Below are 26957 nucleotides of genomic sequence, written 5' to 3'. Positions count from 1 at the left end.
TTCCTACACTGAGTGCAAATCTCTAAGCACATATTAATGATTCTAATGTATTTTCTTAACTGTTGTGTGAAGCAATTTTGTGTTTTTGATGATGATGTACTGCTGCTTCATTTCATCTCAAGCACTTGGCTGGGGAATGGTTGTGTTATGTGAGTCAAATAGTAATGCTTTGGGTAAGGGAGGGAAGCCAACTTCCTTAGTTACCATCAAAAGGTTCCACAAGTAAAGAAAATAATTCAAAGCACTGCCCAGTCTAAAGTATTCAGCGCAATTATCATGCTGCTTCTATAAATTCTTTCTAAAATAGAACTTTATTCAGAGGAGAGAAACAATATTATCTTTATGGCAGAGCAAGTGAAGTGACAAACAAGAAATTCTGCTTACATAAAGTGTTTTAATATAGCACTATACATACTGTCATGATTTTTCCTGAATTTGACCTGTGCATTTTCTTTACCTTGTGCTGTTCCATCATTCAATATCTTCCTCTGGCGTTTGTCTATTTTTACCTTTTACCTTGCGCTGTGAAAAAAAATTGTTAGCCATGGGAACAGTTCCTTTGGATGCCCAATAATGCACAATTTGAAAAATAAATAAATAATTGTCTCTATACATTATTGGATGATCGATGTTAATAATGTACAAAATATACTCTTATGTTTCTGCATATAAGTATTCTACCTAAAGCTGGCCATAAGCTAGTATATTTTCAAATGAACATTCATACAAAAATACTCATAAGTACATTAAATGATATGACAAATGTTGTTCTAAAGTACTTCTAAAAATTGTTGCTTTTAACATTCGATTTACAAGTGAATGGGCTTTAGAGAACCACATTTACTGTTAGAAATTCCTTTGCTCAAGGAATTTTTTTTTATCATAGTCCCTTGAAATTTCTCATTATTGAGGTCCAAAACGAATGTCGATTTGAGCCCACTAATGATTAGAAAGCCAAACAAATATTCTTAAGAGGAACATTTTCAAGCAAAATTCTATTCATTTATAGCCAGCATATACACTGATTAGTCATAACTTTATGACCACCGACAGGTGGTCATGAATCTGCAGTAATGTTCAAGTCTGTCTGCTTAACTCTATGTTCAGCTTAACCGCTTGCCGACCAGCCACCAGCATTATATCGCGGCAGGTCAGCACGTTCCCGCGAGCCGTCTTAGCTGAACTTCGGCCCTTTAACCACTTGAGATCCGCGCTATAGACGAAATACGTCCGCAGCGCGGCTCTCAAGTGCCAAGTGGCCGTTTAAAAACGGCCTTTTATGTGCATTACCCGCGCGCGCCACTGGGTGGCGCGCGGCGGGTAAAAACTGTCCCGACGCATCGCCGAAGACCCGATGCGTGTACCTGGCGGCCGCGATGTCCGCCGGGTACACGCGATCGTCGGTGACACGGCAGGTGACAGCAGGGACGTGGAGCTCTGTGTGTAAACACAGAGCTCCACGTGCTGTCAGAGGAGAGGAGACCGATCTGTGTCTCTTGTACATAGAGACACAGCATCGGTCCCCTCCCCCAGTCACCCCCCTCCCCCCACACAGTTATAACACACCCAGGCTACACAGTTAACCCCTTCCTCACCCCCTAGTGTTAACCCCTTCACTGCCAGTCACATTTATACAGTAATTCGTGCATTTTTATAGCACTGATCGCTGTATAAATGTGAATGGCGCCAAATTTGTGTCAAAAGTGTCCGATACGTCCGCCGCAATATCCCAGTCCCAATAAAAATCGCAGATCGCCGCCATTACTAGTAAAAAAAAAAAATAATAAAAAAAAACATAATTCTGATCCCCATTTTGTAGGCGCTATAACTTTTGCGCAAACCAGTCGCTTATTGCGATTTTTTTTTTTTTTTTACAAAAATACGTCGAAAAATACGTATCGGCCTTAACTGAGAAAAAAAATAGTTTTTTAAAAAAAAATTGGGATATTTATTATAGCAACAAGTAAAAAAAATATATATTTTTTTTAAATTGTTGCTCTTTTTTTGTTTATAGCGCAAAAAATAAAAAACGCAGAGGTGATCAAATACCACCAAAAGAAAGCTCTATTTGTGGGGAAAAAAGGACGCCAATTTTGTTTGGGAGCCACGTCGCACGACCGCGCAATTGTCAGTTAAAGCGACGCAGTGCCGGACGCTGAGATTTCGCCTGGGAACGAAGGGGGTTTATGTGCCCAGTAAGCAAGTGGTTAAGCAGGCATAGCAGGCGCGTGCGTGCCTGCTGCACTGCAGGGGAACCGATGCGGTGGCCGGCAGTCGCAATGACCACCGGCCACGCACGATTGTGGGCACGAGAGCCAGAACAGGGACGTGTGTGTGTAAACACACAAATGCCTGTTCTGAGAGGAGAGACAGATCGTGTGTTCCTGCTAGCTAGGAACAACAATCTGTTATCTCCTCTAGTCACGGCCATCTGCCTTCAGTTAGAACACACAAGAGGAAACACAGTCAACCCCTAAATGTCAATGGTCCCAAAAATGTGTCAAAAGTGTTTGATCTGTCCGTCATAATGTCACAGATCACCACCATTACCAGTAAAAAAATAATAATAGTAAAAATGCCATAAAAATTCCATAAATCTTTCCCATAGTTTGTAGACGCTCTAACTTTTGTGCAAACCAATCAATATGCGCTTATTGCAATTTTTATTATCAAAAATATGTAGAAGAATACATATCAGCCTAAACTGAGGAAATATAACGTAGGGTCCACTACTTTAGTGGTGCACTCCTTACCCCAACAGGGTGCATCTGTCACCTGGCTTCAGGAGACCTGACAGTTTGATCAGCCATGGACCTGGCTGATCTGCCGCTACCTGCAGATAATCAGGGTATAGTCCACAGACTCGAGACCCAGGAATCTCATCAGACTCAGGTGGTGTGATTCCTCCAGGATTTGGCCTCCCACTTCTAGCAGCTCCAGGCCTTCCTATTCAGCAACCTTGATCACAATCGGCAGCTGGTACATTTTTATTTATAACATTTATTTTTATATGAGGCTACACTCCCCTTTTTTGTTCATATTTCAGTTGCAGTCACGGCCACACAGTCACTGCAACTGCCAGCTCCGTCCTGTTTCATCTATAGTGAGGCTTTAGCCTGGTCTGCCCCCCTGTGAGAGAAGAATGATCCAGTGGTTTCTAGCCTGCCTGACTTCTTGAAGCTCTTTCGGAATATCTTTAAGGAACCGGGTCAGGTTTTTTTCAGCGACCATAGATTTTTTATTACATTTCCACAGTGCTATACAAGCCACATCTGACAGTATTGTACATATACAAATTGGTATAAACAGACAAATTTACTATAATTACAATGATGCATTTGCTCGAGCTATGTAAAGAGACATCGGAATAAGACCTCCATTGGACCTCCACTGTCACCCCAAATGGGTACTCACTGTGACCAGGCTCACTACAGATAGCACGCCATGGACCTTGATGAGGGTCTCTGGGGATAGGATGCATAGTAAGTTATAAGGTGCTACAGTAGCAACTCAGAAATTAACATTGAACTTTGTACTTCTCCTCTGGTGCACTCATTTCACCCATGCTGGTGGTACAGTGACCATCCTTTCATACTGTGAGTTTTGGGACACCGGAAGTGACCACAGCAATATTCAGTTCTTAACGCTAGACGGTTGTACTTTCTAAAGTAAGTGTCAGTAAGTTCATATACAACAGTTGTCATACATGTGAGGAGGCCTTTTTGGATAGCCTCCAAATTTCCCAGTGCTTGCAAAATGTTGGGGCTCTATTTTCTTTATAGGCGAGCATTTTTTCCATGGTGTATTGTGCGTTTATCCTAGATATCACTTCTTCAATTTTTGGGGACTCCTTGGAGCACCATTCTTTTGCCAGCATATTGCGCGCTGTGAATAGGATGTGTATGATTACTTTTCTTACTAGAGGGGGAAAGTTTCCAATACCAATACTAATGCCGCGTACACACCATCACTTTATGTGATGACAAAAAACGACGTTTTAAATCATGAAATAAAATAACGTTTTTGAAACTTCATTTTCAAAAACGACATTGCCTACACACCATCGTTTTTTCAAAATGCTCTAGCAAAGCGCGGTTACGTTCAGCACTCTTTTCCATTGAAACTAGCTTCATAACTTGCTTCTGAGCATGCGCGGGTTTAAAAAACGTTGTTTTAAATGTCGTTTTGCCCACACACTATCATTTTAATTGACACAAAAAAAGACGTTTTAAAAAACGACACAAAAAATTGAAGCATGCTTCAATTTTTTTTTGTTGTTTTTCACAAGACATAAAACAACGTTTTCCCCTACACACGGTCATTTTAATTGACGTTTTTCAAAACGTCGTTTTTTTTCATCACATAAAGTGATGGCATTAGGAGTCTGAAAGCTGGCATTTGTGTGTTTGATACGGCAAGTGCCCTTTTTTTACGTCTTCACCAATAATCTTCTTCTGTGGGACAGTATGCTCTTCATTTTCGTATACTAAAAGCTGAGTTGAGTTGCAACCTTTTTACATGGTCTCCCTCTTCCTATGACCTGTTCTCCAGACATTCCAGCTTTGGCTACAGCTCAGGAATCATTCAATTCTATTTGGGGTGACATTCATGATTCCCCTGGACAGCTGCTGACAAATTTAAAGCTTTTGCTGACTGTCGCAGGCGTAAACCACTTTCTCTACAACCAGGGGACAAAGTCTGGCTTTCCACCAGGAACATCAAGCCCTGGGTTCCTTCTCTGAAGTTTTCACCGAAAATTAATTGGCCCATACTCCATAACTTCTAAGCTGAATCAGGTTTGTTTTAAACTTCAGATTCCTAAAAGCCTCAAAATCTCAAACTCCTTCCATGTATCCTGTCCCCTTCCTACTGTGGCCCTGGTTTCTGAGGATAATCAGGAGTATGAGGTTAGTCAAATTCTGGATTCCCAGCTCTGTAAAAGCATTCTTCAGTACCTCATGCATTGGAAAGGGTTTGGTCCTTGGGAGAGGTCTTGGATCAATCTGGGGAGGGGGAGGCCTTCGTAAAATGGGGGGGGGTACTGTCATGGATCTGCAGTAATGTCCATGTCTGTCTGCTTACCGCTGTGTTCAGCTTAAGAGACCGGCCGCCTGTTCACCTGTCTGCTTAAGTAATCTTTCCTCAAGCATGGCTCAACCCTAGCCCCTAACTGGGAACACTATAATAACATATGCACTGCAAGCCAGCTTTGCTGATCAATATTGTGTGTTTGGCTTCCTGTATGCTTCTTGCCATGTGTTCTACGGCTGAACCCTGTTTACTGACCTTTGGCGTTTTCTTTGACTACCCCTGCCTGCTTGTTGCCCCGACCTTTTGGCTTATCTCCTGACTATCCTTGTTGTCCCGGTCTGCTGCTTCCTCTCTATCCTCCAGTAGCCTATCTAGTGGAGTCTCTGCCCCGACAGGTTATGGTGGGTGGTCATGATGTTATAGCTAATCGGTGTTACTAAAGGTAAAACTTTTATTTTATTTTAGACCGAGTGAAGAAGGATTAGAACACCTGTCAGGATTTTATTGCTGTCTGTGCCCCCGTCTGAGGTTTCATCCTCTCTTTTTTTCTGTTTACTGTTATCACCAAAAGTGAAAGAAATCCCTATGGCAAATCATCCAATGGGGACAATAGTTCTGGTGACTACTGGAGATTCCTCACCTTATGGGCATTTCTCTCACTTCCTGCTTCAGCTATGGGACAGAAAGTGATGGGAAATCTCCTCAATGGGACACAGCGGCACAAAAAAACTGACATGGGTACTATCCACAGCTTTGCACTTCTGCATAATTGTAATGACATCACTGTGCATCATTGAAATTACATCACTACTTTATAAAGGAACAAATCTGGATTTGCAAAGACATTTGGTACAAAGTGAATTTATATCCTTTGCTTCCACTGTGCAATTTAATGGGTAGTGGCTGGGGGAGAGCTGGGAATTGTGTTCCTTTGCCACTCTCTTCTCCTTTCCCCCACAGCTGTGATGCATAGCTGCAGCAATGGCTTTCTTTCCCCCCCAACCTCCTCTGCACTCTGTCAGAGTGAACTGTGTGATCCCCAGCTCCCTCTTGCTCTCCCTCCCTCCTGGAAAAAGTGAGCTAATTAGGGGAAGCTGGAGGGAGGTCATGTAGTTCTCTCAGAATCACTGCTTAGTGCAATGATGGTGCTTGAACTACAACCCCCACCAAGCCCTGCATTATAGAAGAGGCCCACTCAGGATTTTTCCCAGGCAATTTACAGGAGGTCTCGGAGAGAGCAGTGTGGGGCGAGAGAGCACAAGGACCAGCTGTAATGCCCTGTGCTTACACCAGGGGATTAGTGTACTGAGGGGCTGAGCCACTAGGAACTCTTGCTGTGCTGATCACCAGAGAGTACAGAAGATGTCTCCTGTGCAGAGGAACTGAGCCACTGCCAGGATAATATATTTGCTGTGATGAGTACCAGAGTCACCCTAGGCTACCCAGAAGACATCTGACCAGAGGGACCAATGCTACTGTGTCACTGGTAGTAGTGAGAGGGCCCTGCAGCCATAACCTGTTTGCTGCTAGCAGAATACTTAGGGATTGGATACATGAATAGCAGCCAACACCAGCTGTCCGAATATCTAGGTCATAGGACCGTCTCTTTAAATAAGTGGCTTTACAAGGAGTCTAGTCATTGCCCATAGAAGTAGGGGGCACTGCTGCATTAGATCTGGATTATAATGGGGGAGGTAGTGCTGCGCTAATAAACGGTGGATAGACAAGTGGGGAGAGGGAATGGAGGTGTAACTGTGATTGGGAACAGTGCAAACAAAATGGCATAAAAGTAAAAATAATCAGTGAACGATAACAATACTAATGCAAATCACATAACCCCACCCCTCCCCACCCCCCCCTGATAAGCGTGGTAATATCCACTTTTCCAATATAGATCTGGATTATAGTCTAGACACCCAGTGCACTCTAGCAGTAAAGTGTACTAGGGGTAGAAAAGTTATTACAACACCCTTGGTCCATTCAAGTTTATCAAGCTCTATACCAAACTGCTATAAGCTATAGATCACACCAGGGATGTGCAGTCAGGGGAAGCGGGTGAGGCAGAGGCAGAGCCTCACCTGCCATGAACATAAAACAAGAAAAAGAAAAGATTGAGCCTAAAGGGTCACAGAGAACCCAATTGTGTGTGTGTGTGTGTGTGTGTGGGGGATGAAGTCCTACCCCACCACTGGTCCAAATATGGGGCTCCTGTCAGCTATAGTTCCGGAGATATGGAGATTCTTGTGCAGCCTTTCAGAAGCTACATACAGAGCGGCCAGATTAAAAACAAGCTGGCACACTCTGGCACAGAGCCTAATGGACAGCTTGGAGCCTTGGACCAATGGTAAAGCACCATTGGAACAAGCTGTCCAATAAAAATGATGCAGTGGAGGCTGTCCTCTCACTGCAGTGTCATAGAAGGAGGCATGTGTCTAAAATATTTACCCTTAATCCCATGTTTTCTCACACAGATAAGAGGGAGAATGAGAATCTGCTGCCTGCTGAAAAGGTACTGTTTTATTCAAGCTATCTCATATAATATTATGCTATAATACCATAATAATTTATTATTTATCTATTTTCTGTGAAATTACTGGTTTGAAGTTATAACTTCAAACTTCAGTAATTTGTCCTTTAAGCCACCTGCTTGAGTACAGTTTTTGAAAATATAGTAAATTTCCTTAAAAACAATATATAATAATTATTTGTGTATTACTTACTTATGGTAATTAACCACTTGCCACCCAGGTCAATTCTGACACTTCTCTCCTACTTGTAAAAATCATATTTTTTTGCTAGAAAATTACTCAGAACCCCCAAACATTATATACCATATTTACCGGTGTATAAGGCGACCGGGCGTATAAGACGGCCCCCTAATTTTACAGTTTTTTTACGATTTTTTTGCCTGTACTCCCCATATAAGATGACCCCCCTTCCAAAAATTCCGACGCTTCATATTTCTTCCTTCTGGAGCCAAATTCTTCTTCCTTCTTGCTGGAGCCAATCACGGCGAGCAATGTATTCTATTAATGAATACAAAGCCTGCTTTAATTGGCAGAGGCTGTAAAATCATCCGCCCCACGCCTCTCTGACTCTCAAAGCCAATCCGAGCAGTCTTCTGTATGTAGCCTGCTCGGATTGGCAGAGGTTGTTACTCTAATCCAAGCAGGCTCTGTATTTATTTGAATACATCACTCACCAGGATTGGCTAAGCGGTATATACTGTATGTAGCCAAAGCTACATACAGTATTACCGCACATCCAGCAGGCATCCGAGCAGCTGACTCAGCGTATAAGACGAGCCCTGCTTTTTTAAGTGTAAAAGGTAGTCTTATACGCCAGCAAATACAGTATATTGTTTTAGCAGACACCCTAGGGTATAAAATGGTGGTTGTTGCAACTCTTAATGTTACACTGTATTTGCACAGCAATTTTTCAGACGCGTTTAATGTTCTTTGAATATAAAAAAAACACGAAAGTTAGCCCGATTTTTTGGTGTAATGTGAAAGATGATGTTACACAGGGTAAATAGATACCTTGATAAAAAAACAGAAAAGTGCAATCAGTGCAAAAAATATTAGTAACTAAAACCACCCGTATGCAGGCTGAACACTAAAGAATTAACACAAAATTCAAATGACAAACAGTAAACCAGAAGAAGTCCAGCGCAATAATATCCAAGGTATAAATTTAAACTATACAAATGTGCAAATCAGTGTCCAAACAAAAAAGAAACATCCGAGGAAAAAACTGGTGATGGACCACTGAATCAAAGGTAAGTCATGCAAGCAGAATATAACATGGATCAAATGCCTCAGAAAACATCTCCTAAATGCTGCTTAAGACTCCAGAAATGAGCGGTCTCCCTTTAACTCAGCAGGCAGTGCAAGGTATGCAAATTTCCGACAACATCATAACAGAGACCCAAAATGTTTAAAGTTTTGGGGGATTGAGAGAGTAGATCACCACTGGAGGGGTGGAAATTATATATGACAAATTAGTCAGCGAGAATCTTATTGGATAGTAGAGACTAAGGTTCTTACCCCCGATGGGTTAAACGTTGATTTTGATTTTAATTGTTTTATTTCTGATAAGTAATTTTCATATTTCTGTTTTTTTTCCTTCCTAGTGATTCAGGGGTCCATGCTGGAATGTGTGAGTACCCAGATAGACCTAAGGTGGAGGGATTGTCACAATCTGTGAATTCTTCAGCACTGGTGGAATTTTTTTATGGACTTTCATTTGACACTATATATTTATATTTTTTCACAATTTTTTCCTCGGATGTTTCTTTTTTGTTTGGACCCCCCTCAGGATAAACCACCCCCCTTCTCCAATAATACAGACCACCCCTCGGGACAAACCACCCACTCCATTAGTACAGACCCCTCCCAGGAAAAACCACCCGCTCCATTAGTACAGACCCCCCTCAGGACAAATCCCCCCTACATATAATATAGCAGTGAACAGCAGCAAAAACTAACCTAATCAGCAAGCCCCCCCCTCACAACACCTCGCAGAGGGTGACAGAGGACATCCCCCAAATTGCAAGCCGACACCCCCTGCCTGTTACCTCACCAGCTAGGGTGGCTCAGGTACATGGAACACCCGGGCGGCAGCTGGAGAGGAGAGGCCACTGTGCAGCTGCGTCCCCTTGGTGGAGATTAGACTGTGACAGGTTTGGGCAGCAGCACAGGAGTTAGAGACAGAGAGGAGGAGGAGAACACATGCCAGGCATGGCTGTGGCACTGGAGGTGTGTTCCAGCTGAACAAAAAAACTGCCAAGGAAGCCAGGGCTTTCGTCACCTTTGGAATGGTGTCACCTCTGTAGCGGGTGGCACCTGGGTGCAGGCTGCACCCCCGGGCCCCCCCCCTAGCGACGCCACTGACTGTAAATGCCAACTTGAGTGAGAAACTGCATAACCCAAGGATACAACTTGAGGTGTCAAACCTTTGGCTCATATAACTGGTCTTATAGTCTAAGGAGCAGTGAGATTTTGGACAACAGAGGACCAATATGTACAAGGGCATTGTCTCTATACTCTAAGGCACTGTGGATGCTAAAAGGCTTAATCTAGCTCCCTGAAGCCCAGCTTACCAACACTGCCCATTCATGCACTATTTGTAATAAAAGTATGTAAAATATGTGCCACCACATGGCAAAAGAACAAAAACATTTTTTGGGCCAGAGTTCAGCTTTAAAGTGAATTTGTGCTTTGCCCATGCAGAGCAAACCAACAGATTCACATTAATGCAGACCTTCACGGACACATATACTTACCTTCCTTTGACTCCGCCAACAATAATGAATATAGTCATATGCTCCTCCATTCCTGAAAGTGTTGGGCACTTCCTTTGGCTCCTGGAATGAACAAGGCAGCAGGAGGGGAGTGAAAGAAATGTAAATATATGCTGCTGGAGACAGGACAAATTACAGGTTTCCTTTAAGGTGTTTTCAGTGCATGTTATGTAGATATAAGGAAATACAGTGTATTCAGTGTCTGTATTCAGACACAACTTTATTGTTACTTTATAACTGTAATGTTATTTCTTTGTAAAAAAAATACAGTCAAATAACAGACAATGGAAAGAAACACCAGGAACCCCATAAACACAATCACAAGAGGTGAATTGCTTCTGAGTGTATTCTTTTTGTTCACCCATTCCTGTCTCAACTATGAGAATATATATAACATGTCCATTGACTGCAGGGCTTTGGAATTCATTATTCACAACTGCAACAAAAGCTACACGAATGTTCCCATCATAATGAAACCTATGAGCAATGTTCAACTAGAAAACAGACGATGTCGCTCCCTTGTTAATAAAGAGGTGGATTCAAGAGCCATAACAGTGCAAAATCATATAAAACGAACTTGTAAAATAGCAAGCAAGTCTGTTCTTTAAACCTTTCCAACCATATCTTTTCTCAAACCATTCTGCATTGGGGTTTCTGTATTTTGCCCTACTCCTATGTTTCACAGAGCCTGCTTCATTGCTTCTCTTTTTTGGTAAAACGTTCCTTTGTTTGCAGGGCATACATAACAAATGTGTTCCTTTTGATTCAGGTTTCACTATTGTTTTCTCCTAGTGAAAAGAATTTCTTTCACAGGACTGTTTTACCCCTTTTGGGTACGCAAAGTCATTTAGACCCATTTAATGCTTGAATGACTGGTTTCGCTCATTTGAAAGCAAAACACTGACTACTAATCAAATGAGCCCTATGTGTTCTTGAATATAGTTTTTAATATATATATATAATATATATTATATATATATATAACCCCCTTGAACTTTTTAAAATGTTAAATTGGTATAGTAGTGGTGAAATCACATAATATTAAGTTAATGTAATGTTACAGATGATCAGACACTGCAGGTATGGTACAAGAAAATGGTCAGGAATAGTATATAGTACTGCAGATTGTCAAAGAAATGGTAAATATTACATGAGAAGGTCAGAGAATGCAGGCATAGAACAGGAGATGATTAGAGATTGTGGATATACAAAATGATTGAAGATCGGGGACATGCTTAAGGAAGCAAACACTTGAGGCATATCACACAAGGCTGCTAAAGATCATTTTTATTATTTAGATTTTTAGAAATATATATTTTTCTATATATTTTTTATTAGTGCTCCTACATGGCTCCCCTAAAAATTATTGATACCAAATGTTGTAAGATAAAGCAGAGGTGGGGTGCTACTACCCAATAAGATGAGGGGATTTTCAGAATGGCCTGGTGCAGAAAGGCAGTGGCACAGTTGCAATGGAAATCGGGAAAATAGGTAGTCCGCAACTCCTTGCTTGCTCTTAAAAATCTTCAAAATGTATTGGTTCTTCATAAAAGTCACAGGGGCAGATCCACATACATCTGCGTGGGCGCAGCGTATGTGAGATACGCTACGCCGCTGTAACTTACTTTTCTTTTCTTTGAATCCTGAAAGAAATCGCGCCATAAGTTACGGCGGCGTAGTGTATCGCTCGCGGCGTAAGGGCGCGGAATTCAAATTGGGCGGGTAGGGGGCGTGTTTCATTTAAATGAAGCGCGTCCCTGTGCCGAATGAACTGCGCATGCCCCGTCCGTCAAAACTCCCAGGGTGCATTGCTCCAAATGACGTCGTAAGGACGTCATTGTTTTCGACGTGAACGTAAATGGCGTCCAGCCCCATTCACGGACGACTTACGCAAACAACGTAAAAAATTTTAAATTATACGCGGGAACGACGGCCATACTTAACATTAAGTACACCACCAGATAGCAGCTTTAACTATACGCCGGAAAAAGCCGAACGGAAACGACGTAAAAAAAATGCGACGGCCGCTTGTACGTTCGTGGATCGTCGGAAATAGCTAATTTGCATACTCGACGCGGATTACAACGGGAACACCACCTAGCGGACGTCGAAAAATTGCATCTAAGATCTGAAGGCGTATCTGTCGGATCTAACCCAGATGCCGTCGTATCTTGTTTTGAGGATTCAAAACAAAGATACGACGCGGGAATTTTGAAATTACGCGTACTTTCTTTGTGGATCTACCCCACAGTGTCAATGAGTTGTGGACTACCAAACGTTATATTTTTTCAAAGAAATATATTTAAAATAAATCTTAAAAACACATAGGTAATGAGCGCCATAACAAAAAGGGGACATGTTATGATAATTTTAAATGAAGATTGGCTCAATACCATTGAAAACACATTTGATTGCAAGTGTTCTAGATTCCTCTATATATTCCAAATCCACTAAAGACAATGGGGTAGATTCAGGTAGCTTTTACGGCGGCGTATCTCCAGATACGCCACCGTAATTTGAAATCTGCGCCGGCGTATCGTTACGCCGATTCTCAAAGGCAGATACGCTAAAAAAATAGGCTTCCTCCGCCGACGTAACTTGAATGTGGCGGCCTATACTTGTGTGCATTACGTTGGCCGCTAGGGGCGCTTCTGTTGTTTACGGCATAGAATATGCAAATTACCTAGATACGTTGATTCACAAACGTACGTACGGCCGGCGCAATTTATTTACGTCGTTTACGTTAGGCTTTTTCGGCGTAAGGTTGCTCCTGCTATTAGGTGGCGTAGCCAATGTTAAGTATCGACGTCGTTCCCGCTTCGAAATTTGAATTTATTACGTTGTTTGCGTAAGTCGTTCGCGAATAGGGCTGGACGTAATTTACGTTCACGTCGAAAGCAATGACGATTTGCGTCGGAATTTTGAGCATGCGCACTGGGATTTTAAAATACGCGGGGTCAACCTAATTTAAAAAAAACACGCCCCCTCAATATCATTTGAATGATGCGCGCTTACGCCGGCCCCATTTACGCTACGCCGCCGTAAGTTAGGAGGCAAGTGCTTTGTAAATACAGCACTTGCCTCTCAAACTTACAGCGGCGCAGCGTAAATACGATACGCTGCACCGCCGTAAGAAGAGAGATCTGGGGCACAAGAAGGTCTTTAAGTGTCCAGCTTAGGATTTAAAGGAAATCTTGACTAAAGGAACATGCAGGCTATGAATGTTGACCTCTCCTTCAACAATACTACTTTCTAAACTCCATCCTGATAAAATCGCTTCAATATTTTTGTGTCAATGATTTGACATCTACTGCATGCTGGCTTTGGGTCAGTGATTTAATGTACTGAAGCCAGGGGCAGCCTGGTAACTAACATTTTCAAAAGGAAGTATGCATATGTGTTCTAACAATACAGTTATTTAAAAAAAACATGCGATCAATTGGATGGCACAGAAAGGTCTTACACAGTGCCCTTTTGCTCAATCCTGTATATAATCTTTTTAAGGTACCCATATCACATAACAGACAATGTATGTCTAGCAGCTGAAATCTATTCAGACCCTTTAATGTCCTAATTTTAAAGCAACAGAAATTTGAAATGGTCATTCTTGTCTTAATAGTAGCAGCACCAACTAAATGGAAGCTACCTGAGACCAAACATGTAGAACAGAATTGATTCACTAGAAAATAAATCAGTGCAAGTTCATTCAAGGACAAATCAGCTAAAATGTGTAAAGCCATGAGCATTAAACAGGCTTGTGCGAATCACTTAAATGACCCACAGTATATAAATTAAATGCTGATAACTTGGATAGGGTAAATGTGAGTACATTGAGTACCAAGTTTCTTCCTTCCAAAGTCGAAAGTGCATACAAAATATGACTTATGCATGACAAATTAAAGCAAAAATTCAAATGTACGTTGTAAATGAAAAATCAAGGATGTATAAGTACCAGCAATAACTAGGGAATATTAAGCCATCCGCAAAACATCATTTTTATGTTCTTTTTCCAACACGTTACCAGACTGTGCAGTTCAACAGACTGCTCTGCTGTAATTATGTTAAGTAATAAACACCAAGACCATATTTTAGTGGATAATGTGTGGGTTGGCAAGCAAACTGGATTCAGGTACATTTCGTAAGCCCCAGTCCAGAGCCAGCCAGGTACTAGTTATAAAGAAGAATGGCTGAAAAGACAGAAATTCCATACAACACATATAATTTATTATGACAGATGTAGGAAAGTCATAACTGACAATGGAATAATCATTTTCACTTTTCTGAACTAGTTCTGGTGAATTAAGATGGCAAAAGAATGATTTATTTGAACACTTTACTTTATTCTGTAGAGGAAATATAGCCTGCTAATGGTTTTAAAATGTTTTATGATTTTATTTTAAAGCGTACCTGTCTTTTTGTAGCAGATGTCAGCTGCCGAGAAAGAGGATAGGAAAATGCAATTTTTTTCCCAATTATAGAAGTTTTTTTTTTACCCTGTCAATCCAAAGACAGCATATAATAACATTTGCATAAACGGAGGATACCTTTAGTGAAAACTGAATGGAAAAATGATTTGTAGGATTTAGGCTCATACCGTATATGCATGCTTTGTTCTGCATTGAAGCTGATTTTTTTCTCCAGACAATACAACATGAATGCAAAAGTAATCCAACAAGCCTGAAACAGCTCAAGCAGTCTGAAGCACCTCAAGGCAAATCAAGCCAACTCAGAAGCAAACAAAATCAAATTGCATTTATCTTGCTTCTGAGCCTATAAAAATCATACTGCTGTACATCACATTAGGACCCCTTTCACACTTGGCTGTTCCACTGTGGTGCATTAATGTGCATTATTCCACACATTCATGTTCACTGCTTTAAGAAAGTATATTTATTTGAACAGGCTGCCATGAAACCACAATGGACCTGAATTTGGACTGCATTATCAATGCCGATACCATGTACCACAGTGCAAGGTAGTGCATTACCATGCACTGTGGTGTACTGTAAAGCAGGTTCATTGGAGGTGTACTGCATTAGTGCATTTGGGTGGCAGCAAAATGCACCAGGGCACTATAGTGTTGCTGTAACATGAGTTACTGCAGCCCATATGTGTGAAGCTGGCCAAAGGGCTCGTGTTTGCCTCTGCTGCTTTCTTTCACATACAAGTGAATGTGAATGAAAACACAGAAATCTTAAGCACCTGCATTAAATTGTAATATTTCCCCATGTAAAAGGGAAAAAAATCCAACTTTACTCTTGCTTAAGCTAAATTCATAGCATTAAAAAATTAAGAAGACTGAGGACAGAACAAGAAAAAAAAAAAACGCTACACATAGACCTTGGGCATTCATATTCTACTGATCTAGTCTCTGTCAGTCTCTGCTTGCAGTCTGGAGCCAGGTGCCTCTGTTGTAGTGTGCAGGTGTATTCTGGGCTATAAAAATAAATAGGATAGCCATCAACGGGGTCTATTCTCTCCTTCATTTCTTAACTTAGAGCTGTACCTGTGCACTACTGCCCAGTTTCAGAAGGGCTTAAAACAATGTTTGGTGCAGCAGAGGCCAAGCCAACAGACAACAGATCTTCACTGCATCTACAGCCTGAGTAGCAGGTATTTTATATGTGAGGGGGGGTTGAAGACATTGCCAGATTGTATATTAAATGCACAGGCACACTTTAAAAAAACAATAGCAGATGTCAATCCTGCCTATTTACTACTGCATTACTTTATGAATTAAGATATACATTATGCACTAAAAATACATAAAACAGTTAACAAATCGTGACTAAACAAATATTGTCTAGATTTCAAGAATCTTGTTTATAGACAAACCTTGGTACCCTTTGTGTATTTCTTATTCAGTTGTGCACCAATTCAGTACGACACAGCTTCTACACTCTGTGCATGAGTTTCCTGTAATAAATACCTCTCACTTCTACTGTCTCTTCATGTGCAAGATGATAGGTCTTGTATCATCCCCTGTAGTTTTCTGCAGGTAACTGGTAGTGGTGAACCTACTGGGTCGCTCCTATAGCTCTGCTTTCTGCCCCAGCTATGTGCAGCCCAATGTCATCACTGCATTTACAAATTAATTTATTTCTTTTGGAAAGACGATTAGTGTACACAAACTTAATTTATATCCTGTTTGGTCAGAGAGGAATACATTTAAATTAAAGTTATTTTACCCAAAGTTCAGCTTTAAATTTGCAAGGACAAACCAAGTGTCATTATCCAAATTCATTGGCATACTTACAAGAATAGGATAAGGTTCACTTTAGCCACAAATACTCATAGTAGGAGCCAGCAACAGTGATCTTGTGAATCTCCCACTACCCCTTTAGGACAATACCACACTACTGTTCAGTTTCTGGAAACAAATCAGTAGTGGCAGAATAGGCAGTATTTCTTATATGGTGCTGCTCCCTGGCTTGCTAAATCAGTGAAATGTCACTCCATTGCTGCTCTATTGAAATTCTGTTGCTTTGGTGCTAGCAAAAGAGCTGTGTTACTTTGATAAAGTGGAGCTGTACATCAGAGATTCTGCCGTCGGCAATGTGCTACAAGCAACAGAAATGGCATTGTGATATCAATAATAAGGTCATGCAGTGTGTCCTTTTCTATCAGTTTAGTTACCCAAATTATTTAACTGACTGAAATTGTGCTTACCACTCAGGTGTTAAGGGTTTAACGGCCTGATATTTGTGCCTACTGCATTTTATTAAATAGTTTATAACTTTGCCAATTTTGATAGACCATTTAAGAAAGATACAGTAATGAAAATAAGTATTTGAACACCCTGCTATTTTGCAAGTTCTCCCACTTGGAAATCATGGAGGGGTCTGAAATTGTTATCGTAGGTGCATGTCCACTGTGAGAGACATAATAAAAAAAAAAAAATCCAGAAATCACAATGTATGATTTTTTTAACTATTTATTTGTATGATACAGCTGCAAATAAGTATTTGAACACCTGAGAAAATCAATGTTAATATTTGGTACAGTAGCCTTTGTTTGCAATTACAGAGGTCAAACGTTTCTTGTAGTTTTTCACCAGGTTTGCACACACTGGAGGAGGGATTTTGGCCCACTCCTCCACACAGATCTTCTCTAGATCAGTCAGGTTTCTGGGCTGTCGCTGAGAAACACGGAGTTTGAGCTCCCTCCAAAGATTCTCTATTGGGTTTAGGTCTGGAGACTGGCTAGGCCACGCCAGAACCTTGATATGCTTCTTACAGAGCCACTCATTGGTTATCCTGGCTGTGTGCTTCGGGTCATTGTCATGTTGGAAGACCCAGCCTCGACCCATCTTTAAAGCTCTAACTGAGGGAAGGAGGTTGTTGCCCAAAATCTCGCAATACATGGCCCCGGTCATCCTCTCCTTAATACAGTGCAGTCGCCCTATCCCATGTGCAGAAAAACACCCCCAAAGCATGATGCTACCACCCCCATGCTTCACAGTAGGGATGGTGTTCTTTGGATGGTACTCATCATTCTTCTTCCTCCAAACACGGTTAGTGGAATTATGACCAAAAAGTTCTATTTTGGTCTCATCTGACCACATGACTTTCTCCCATGACTCCTCTGGATCATCCAAATGGTCATTGGCAAACTTAAGACGGGCCTTGACATGTGCTGGTTTAAGCAGGGGAACCTTCCGTGCCATGCATGATTTCAAACCATGACGTCTTAGTGTATTACCAACAGTAACCTTGGAAACGGTGGTCCCAGCTCTTTTCAGGTCATTGACCAGCTCCTCCCGTGTAGTCCTGGGCTGATTTCTCACCTTTCTTAGGATCATTGAGACCCCACGAGGTGAGATTTTGCATGGAGCCCCAGTCCGAGGGAGATTGACAATCATGTTTAGCTTCTTCCATTTTCTAATGATTGCTCCAACAGTGGACCTTTTTTCATCAAGCTGCTTGGCAATTTCCCCGCAGCCCTTTCCAGCCTTGTGGAGGTGTACAATTTTGTCTCTAGTGTCTTTGGACAGCTCTTTGGTCTTGGCCATGTTAGTAGTTGGATTCTTACTGATTGTATGGGGTGGACAGGTGTCTTTATGCAGCTAATGATCTCAAACAGGTGCATCTAATTTAGGATAATAAATGGAGTGGAGGTGGACCTTTTAAAGGCAGACTAACAGGTCTTTGAGGGTCAGAATTCTAGCTGATAGACAGGTGTTCAAATACTTATTTGCAGCTGTATCATACAAATAAATAGTTAAAAAATCATAAATTGTGATTTCTGGAATTTTTTTTTTGATTATGTCTCTCACAGTGGACATGTACCTACGATGAAAATTTCAGACCCCTCCATGATTTCCAAGTGGGAGAACTTGCAAAATAGCAGGGTGTTCAAATACTTATTTTCCTCACTGTACAGGGACTTTTCAAATGTTGATCCAATCCAGACCACAAAAAAGACAGGAACCACCCCATGGACTTATTTGTGGGATGAAATTTCCTTAACTGGCACCATGACAAATATGCCCTCCAAGTGCAATGGTTGTCTTTATGCAAAGTAGATTTTCTTAGCTTTTAAAAGTGTAGATAGCCGAGTCAGGTAGGTCCCTATCCTTCAGAACCTGGGCTTCAACAGTAATGAGGCTTGATTCACACCTATGCATTTTTTGTATTTTTTGCATTTTGCTCTACAGAACGTGTTCCATAGGAAACCATGTTAAATTGGCTGTAGTGCAAATCTGCAAAATGCAAAAAGCACAAAAAATGCATAGGTGTAAATAAAGCCTGAGACCCAGCAATTAAAGGCATAGATCAGATTAAACTAATCCAATGGAGTTACTAAGGCATCCACTGTAAAGGCTAGAGGTTCCTATGACCTGGAGATAATCAGTTTTTTGTTGAACTGGAAACCAGGAGGTCCACATCCAGCTACCCCTAACTGCAAGAGAGAGCTTGAAACACACTGGGGCGAGGAAACCATTCTTCAGACCCTCCCACCAAGACTTACACGAGCCCCATCTTAATCCAGCGATCCCAACGACTTTAATTCGGTCATGCATTTTTGCAACGTTTTCCCAAAAGCACATCAAAACCCATGTGTCTTTTCAGAAAACGTCGCATAAATGCATGACCTAATAGAAGTTAATGGGAATGTGGCTAAAATCCATAAAAAATGCACTTGAACTGCGGATACAGATGCGTTGCAGGCCAAAGTGTGTAAACCCAGCCTTATGCTTCCCAGATATTTTTTTTCTAAATTCAGATGTTTCTGCTTTAAAGCAAGTTTGGCCACTTTTAGGTGTATTTACGTGTGTTTAGCAGTGTATTCATACCCCTTGAAATTTGCCACATTTTGTCATGTTACAACAAAAAACCTAAATGTATTTTCTTGGGACTTTATGTGATAGACCAAAACAAAGTGGCACATAATTGTGAAGTTAAATGGAAAATGATAAATAGTTTTCAATTTTTTTTACAAATACATATCTGAATAGTGTGGCGTACATTTGTATTCAGTGCCCTTTACTCTGATAACACTAAATAAAATCTGGTAGAACCAATTGCCTTATAATTAGTGAATAGAGTGCACCTGTGTGTAATTTAATCTCAGTATAAATACAGCTGTTCTGTGAAGCCCTCAGAGGTTTGTTAGAGAATCTTAGTGAACAAGCAACTTTATGAAGGCCAAGGAACATACCATACAGGTCAGGGATAAAGTTGTGGAGAAGTTTAAAACAAATAATCTGTCCACAGGACAACTATTGGTCGTGCGCTCCACAAATCTGGACTTTATGGAAGAATGGCAAGAAGAAAGCCATTGTTGAAGAAAAGCCATAAGAAGTCCTGTTTGCATGTGGGGGACACAGCCAACTTGTGGAAGAAGGTTCTCTGGTCAGATGAGACCAAAGATTTACTTTTGGCCTAAAAAAGCAAAACGCTATGCATGTCAGAATACGAAAACTGCACATCACCCTGAACACACATCCCCACAGTGAAAAAATGGTTGTGGCAGCATCATGTTGTGGAGAAGCTTTTCTTCAGCAGTGACAGGGAAGCTGGTCAGAGTTGAAGGGAAGATGGATGAAGCCAAATACAGGGAGAACCTGTAAAACCTTATACACACGATCAGTCCATCCGATGAGAACGGTCTGAAGGACCGTTGTCATCGGTTAACCGATGAAGCTGACTGATGGTCCGTCGCGCCTACACACCATCGGTTAAAAAAACGATTGTGTCAGAACGTGATGACGTAAAACACAATGACGTGCTGAAAAAACGAAGTTCAATGCTTCCAAGCATGCGTCGACTTGATTCTGAGCATGCGTGTATTTTTAACCAATGGTTGTGCCTACTAACGATCCGTTTTGACCTATCGGTTAGGAATCCATCGGTTAAATTTAAAGCAAGTTGGCTTTTTTTTAACCGATGGTTAAATAACCTATGGGGCCCACACACGATCGGTTTTGACCGATGAAAACGGTCCATCAGACCGTTGTCCTCTGGTTAACCTATCGTGTTTATGAGGCCTTAGAGTGTCCAGACTTGACACTGGGGCGGAGGTTCACCTTTCTGCAGGACAACAACCGAAACATATAATTAGAGCTAAAATGGAATGGTTTAGATCAAAGCATATCTATGTGTTAGAATGGCCCAGTAAAAGTCTAGACCTAAAACCAACTGAGAATCTGTGGCAAGACTTGAAAATTGCTGTTCACAGATGCTCTCCATCCAATCTGACAGAGTTTGAGCTATTTTGCAAAGAAGAATGGGCAAAAATGTGAAGCTGGTAGAGATATCCCCCAAAAAGATTTGCAGCTGTAATTGCAGCGAAGGACAGTTCTACAATGTACTGACTCATGGGGGCTTAATACAAATGCATGCCACTCTTTTCACATATTAATTTGTAAGAGATTTTAAAAACCATTTATCATTTTCCTTTCACTTCACAAGTATTTGCCACTTTGTGTTGGTCTATCACATAAAATCCCAATAAAATACATTTACGTTTTTAGCTGTAACATGACAAAATGTGGAACATTTCAAGGGGTATGAATACTTTTTTTAAGTCACTGTATGCAAGTTTGACAGTGTCAGTGTAAATGAGGCCTAAGATTTGAAAGTATGTTTAGCCATCTTTATTTCTGGATAGACTTGTCATTTTAAAGGCAGTTCTTACTAAAAGCTATGGCACCATTTGCCTTTTTAATTATAAAATGAAATATCTGAATTGTCCATGTCAGTGGCAAGTATACTACAATGTATATTAAATGACAGGGAGAGAATTCCATTTGTTTGATTTTTGAAAAGGGGGCTAAATGGTTCACATCCTAACATCCTGGTTTCCATATTGTGCATTTACTTTTCTTAATTTTCACCACTTATCACTAGTAGCTAGCTCAGGACTAGCTCTTCTACATAGAAATGTCCATGTCATACAAGTGATTCCCTCATCAGTAACAGTTTACCAGCAGCATACATTCTGAAATATAAATAATCAGAGATGATCGCTTTACTGGATGAAATTCTACTGAAAATTAACATTAGTGGTTGTGTTGCTGGTGTGGTGTTCTTGGCAGAAGAATCACCTGTGTGACATTGACATTGATTTAATAAAAGTTATTCACCGAGTAACATGGGTAACATGCACATCAGCACCAGATTCTGAGTGCCTCGGCGCTCATCCCTCCTTCCCCTCTGAGGTACCCTATCGGCGTATAACGTGCACCTGTGATTTTCCCCCTATTTTCGAGGTGAAAAAGTGTGTGTTATACGGCGATAAATACGGTAATTCCTCTGAGTGGATCCTTTATTTTAGGACTTGTGTATGCATACAGTTCAACTGAAATGCGCTGTACCTTACAATCACACAACTTTAAATAAATATTTTAATTTTATTATTGACATTTACAAGAAGAAAAGGCATACTGATATGTTACAATTGTATCAAAATTTGAAAAATATGAATGTTACACAAGTAACAGATTTAACAGAAAAGCTTTTTCTTGCTTTCCCTGAAAGTAAGAAAACTATACAGTATAGGAAAAACACCAGTATCAAAAACATAGGTCAGGTAAAAGCACTTATAAAAAAAAATGTTCCACAGTACAAAGTATCACAAAAGTGATGTTTTGTTTGTTTTGATTTACAAATATCTAAGTTGGGGTTTCAGAAAGATCTAAATTGTAGGGTTTTCAGAATGTTGTCACAATTTTCTGTTTTGCGTTTGAAAATAAATGTCATTACAAAAATATACTTTGCCAAAGTAGTGAATGCAAATTGGAAATGCAGCTTCATATTACAAACTTAAATAAAAAACGTTTTAATGTAAAAACGATCATAAGGTGCTGATCATAATGACCGTATTGTAATCCCTTTTTGTGTTATTACTTTAATGTCTGTAAATTGGATTTTGTGCCATTGTGCAGTGGATATTTATAAAACAAATACAATGCCAAAGTCTACACTTTGTGGAAGTTTTTTTCTCAGAGACTGCATCTTTTTGTCAAACATCGCTATTTCTGCAGAGAAATTGTTCCAAAATTAATAAACTACATCTGGCTTAAAAACATAATTGAGAAACATAACATTACAGTTACAACACTGAAAAATATCACAATGAACCAGATTAAAGAAGGATTCTACTTAACTTTGTGCATGCTGGAAATCAGGCGGTGTAGTGTTATACATGCAAGGAATTGAGTACAGAACACGACTGCTTTAAATACATATCTGTCCTTTCCAGCAGCAAACATTATTATTTTAAAGTTGTCTCCTTAAATAAAGAATGTCCACTGGCCAGTTCTTGAAATGGAGACACTTACTTGTAAACAAACATATAATGTTTGACTGTCATAAGTTTTTTGCATCTTGACAATCCATCTATATTTCGCCTACACATATTGTTCTGTTTCTCCATCTTTGGAAGCTGTCTTAGATGTGTTTGCTCTTGACTCTTCATTTGCAATTGCTGATGCTTTCTCTGGAAGTGATGCCAGATCTCTAAAAACATCTACATAATGTCCAAAACCGGGACCCCAGTTCAAGAGATTGTCCCAGTTGAAATTACCAGCTTGCTGGCTTAGCTTCATGGGCAATGTACTGTCTGCCAGTAGAGTGGCTGTTGGTGACTGGGCACCAGAAGGCCCACCTTCAGCTCTGCGGCCTGGATATCTCCGAGGCTTTAATCTAGCACCATAATTGTCTTCATCATCTGCATCTGACTCATTGACTTGAGTCAGTTTTGGCATTCTTGATGTGTACACCATAGGTTTGTCTCTGTCATATTCCATTTCCGAGCATGTAAAAGACTCATGTGAATCACTATCAGATGATGATTCTGGAGCAGGAATTCCATCTGCTGGATTCCTTACTCTTGAAAGAGGCCTCTGGCAGTCCTCTTCTGATGAAGATCTCCCATGATCTGCACTACAGATGCTTGGGTTTCTTGGTCTGGGAGTGTTAAGTCTCTCCACCTCCTCTATTGAAAGACCAACAGGTGGCCCACTCTCCATAGGAATCTGCCCTATAGGTTGCTTGAGGCGACTTCCTGGTCTAGAGCCATGTCCTGCCATGGTCTGGGGACTTTTGCTTCTTCTACCAAGACGAGTTGGATAATTAAAGATACCAGGCTGGCATACATCATTATGCATTTCCAAAGATGAAAGATGGAGTTCCCGTGCAGGGCTACTTCTGTAAAATGTTGATGATTTTGAAAATGGTGCAGGACTATGACGAGATAAGGGGTTAGGTGGTGGACAGCCCGAATGGCCAAGTGTTGCTGTCCTAAGGCCCTGGCTATAGGATGGTTGATAGGTTAAACTGCTTGCTCCCAAAGGCAGTGGAGATTGTCTGGCAAAACCAAGAGGACTATGCCTTTGAATTGAGAATTTAGGAGTGTGGCTCCGAAACTGCTTATAGTGCTGAATGATGTCTGCATCAGAAGGAGCGATACTGCTGGCATTGTCAATATCATAGTGCTCGATCTCTGTTTCGGGCATGGCCAAAGGAGCACTAGGTATTATTTCTGTGCTGTGTGGTATGTCTGTCTCATCATATATTAAGTACGGATTTTCTCTTTCAATGATATCTGGCTTAGGGTTTCCTTCAGGTTGCTTTCTAATAGTCATGTCATCACCATACGGCGGAATATTATCAGGATCATCAAATGCAACATTTTCACTTCCCTTTTTCTTCTTTTCTTTTGGTTTCTTCTCTTCTTTTGGCACTTTATTTTTCCTTGCTCTACACTGATTACACAGAATCAAACTAAGGACCAACAGAGCAAGAATTGTAGCACAGCTTCCAACAATTGCCGGAACAGCCCAAAGCGGTAAAGAGAGATGTTCAGTTTGTGCAATAAGAGTACAGACGTGTCCCCCATGTAATCCACTTTTGCATACGTTACCCTGAGGGCAAATCACACCAAGGCAAGCTACAACAGTTTCACAACGTTTTCCTGTGTGTGTTTCAGGACAAATGCAAGTAAAGCCTGATTGGGCGTGAGGTTCACAGCTTCCTCCATTTTGGCAAGGGCTTGAGGAGCAGTCTCCAGGTGGTACACAGGTGTATGCATGCCACTGATTAATGCACATTAAGTCCCCCCAGCATGGGTTACTGGCACAAATGTTAGGACCTCTGCATCCTAGTTTAGCATATGACTCCGATTTAGATATTTGAACCATGTCATGTTTACCACTGAACGGCAGATTTTCATGGTTATACTTGACATAAGCAATGCAGCCATCAAAACCTAAACAAAAACACAGAAAGATAATTATTGCTTAGATTATAACACAATTAATGCATTCCTTATTTCTAAAACACAATGTATACAAGTAATGGCAAAAGGTAGATGGCCAAACAGTGATGTATACAAAAAGATAGCATAACAATTTATGGGTGTATGGTGCAGATGTATTGGATTCAGACAACTAATAACATTGCTATTTATTTAATCAGGAATAACTTCAATAATAAAATGGTACCAGACTTTTGTAAGAGGAACTGGCTGATTTTAATTTCCCTATATCAACACTGGTAGAACTTGTGAAATATTGAATATGATTTGTTTGCGGCCTGCAAAAATGCATAGGTTACAGAGTGTTGTTAAAAGAAGAGGGGATGCTACATCGTGATAAACATGGCCCTGTCCCAACTTTTTGGAGACCTGTTCCTGCCATCAGTTTCAAAATTACCTCATATTTTTCTTAAAATTATATATTTTCTCAGTTTATGCATTTTATATGTTTCCATTTTCTATTGTAAATACAATTTGGGTTTATGAGATTTGTAAATCATTGCATTCTGTTTTTATGTAGATTTTACACAGCCTCCCAACTTTTTTGGAATTGGGACCAAGACCTAAATGTCACAATAAAGCACTAAAAAAAAAGAGTTGTGCATTCTCCATATTAAGAATAGAACGTGACTGAAGAACAATGAGGATCTAGCTCAGACAGCATTCTCAAGAACAAAGGAGTTTGGATGAGGATTGTGGATCAACTGTTCCAAATGCAACACACAATAAATTCCCTCTTAATTTAGCAAAGAACACATATTTGGCATTAACTAAAGTAAACGAAAGTGACGGGAGATAATGCAAGACAGAGAACAGACATTTAATGATCTAGGATATGAAGTGAAGGTGAGAAATATGGTTATATACTTAAGATGATGGATCAAAAGTCTGTACTCAAGGACATTAAAACACGGATGGAGAAGACTTCACTTCAGAATGTCATAGCAATTCAATTACAACTACTTATACCAGCATAAGATTTGTGGCTTTGACCTCAGAATAGTGAGACAGGGAAGAAATAAACTTTCAGTCATGTGTTTCTATACTTAAAATAATGATAATGCCAGGTGAGAGTGACTTTAAAGATTTTTGCACTGCATTAAAGAGTATAGGGCTAAGGTGGCTTGTATTACAAGAAAAACATCTTCAAATAACCAGTATGTAGCAAGCATTAACATTACAGCAGATGATATGTAGACCATGCCATCAACGTTTGCTAACTGGAAACGTGTTTTAAGCTACCAACACACCTTACATTTTGTCAGTTGTGACAATCTAGTTGCAAAGAAAATTATCTCAATATCGTATGACCATCTTAAACTTGGCTTAAACCTGGCTTACACCTAAAAGAATGTTCCAAAATAACTAATCCTATGGCATGCAAACACACTCACACATTGCTTGTTGCATTGCTTGTGTGGTACAAAGTGCAACTGGTCATGTATTTTATTTATAGGCAGTACATCCTGAAAACATGGAACCATGAACAGGGAATTAGGGAAAAACAAAATTGGTTGGTTTGGCTATGCATGATTATTTGTATGTGCAGAAAAACTGAACCGTATCTATTTTAGTGCAGCAGAAGGACCCGGTATGCATATGTGTGGGGCAGAGCATGTGATGTATTTAAATATCAAATAAGCTTAATTTTTTATGTAAAATAAATCACACACCTAGCAGATAGAATGGGGCACTTTTCACATGGCCACATTTTACCACCACAGTCCCCAAGAGATACAGGCCTAGTGGACGAAAAGCACTGGAGATCAAATAAACTAAAAACAGTTTTTGCTTTGTTTTAATTTCTTCATACAAGCCAATAAGATTAATTTACTGAAAATGTAGATCAAGATCACTTTGCAAG

The 26957-nt window shown here is 40.4% G+C and overlaps 1 protein-coding gene across 1 annotated transcript in view; it reads right to left on the bottom strand.

The window, feature by feature from the left end:
• Positions 1-22163: 22163 nt before the first annotated feature.
• Positions 22164-26957, bottom strand: part of FAT4 (FAT atypical cadherin 4) — a 333341-nt gene continuing 328547 nt past the window's right edge. Inside the window, exon 17 of the mRNA XM_040330646.1 lies at positions 22164-25045. Coding sequence (XP_040186580.1) covers positions 23187-25045 — 1859 coding nt within the window. The 3' untranslated portion in view covers positions 22164-23186. The remainder of the gene's footprint in view (positions 25046-26957) is intronic.

Source organism: Rana temporaria, chromosome 1 (genome assembly GCF_905171775.1).
Source record: "Rana temporaria chromosome 1, aRanTem1.1, whole genome shotgun sequence".
NCBI classification, from domain to species: Eukaryota; Metazoa; Chordata; class Amphibia; order Anura; family Ranidae; genus Rana; species Rana temporaria.
The sequence above is the reverse complement of the archived record's forward strand: the minus strand, read 5'-3'. Positions and strand labels throughout refer to the sequence as shown.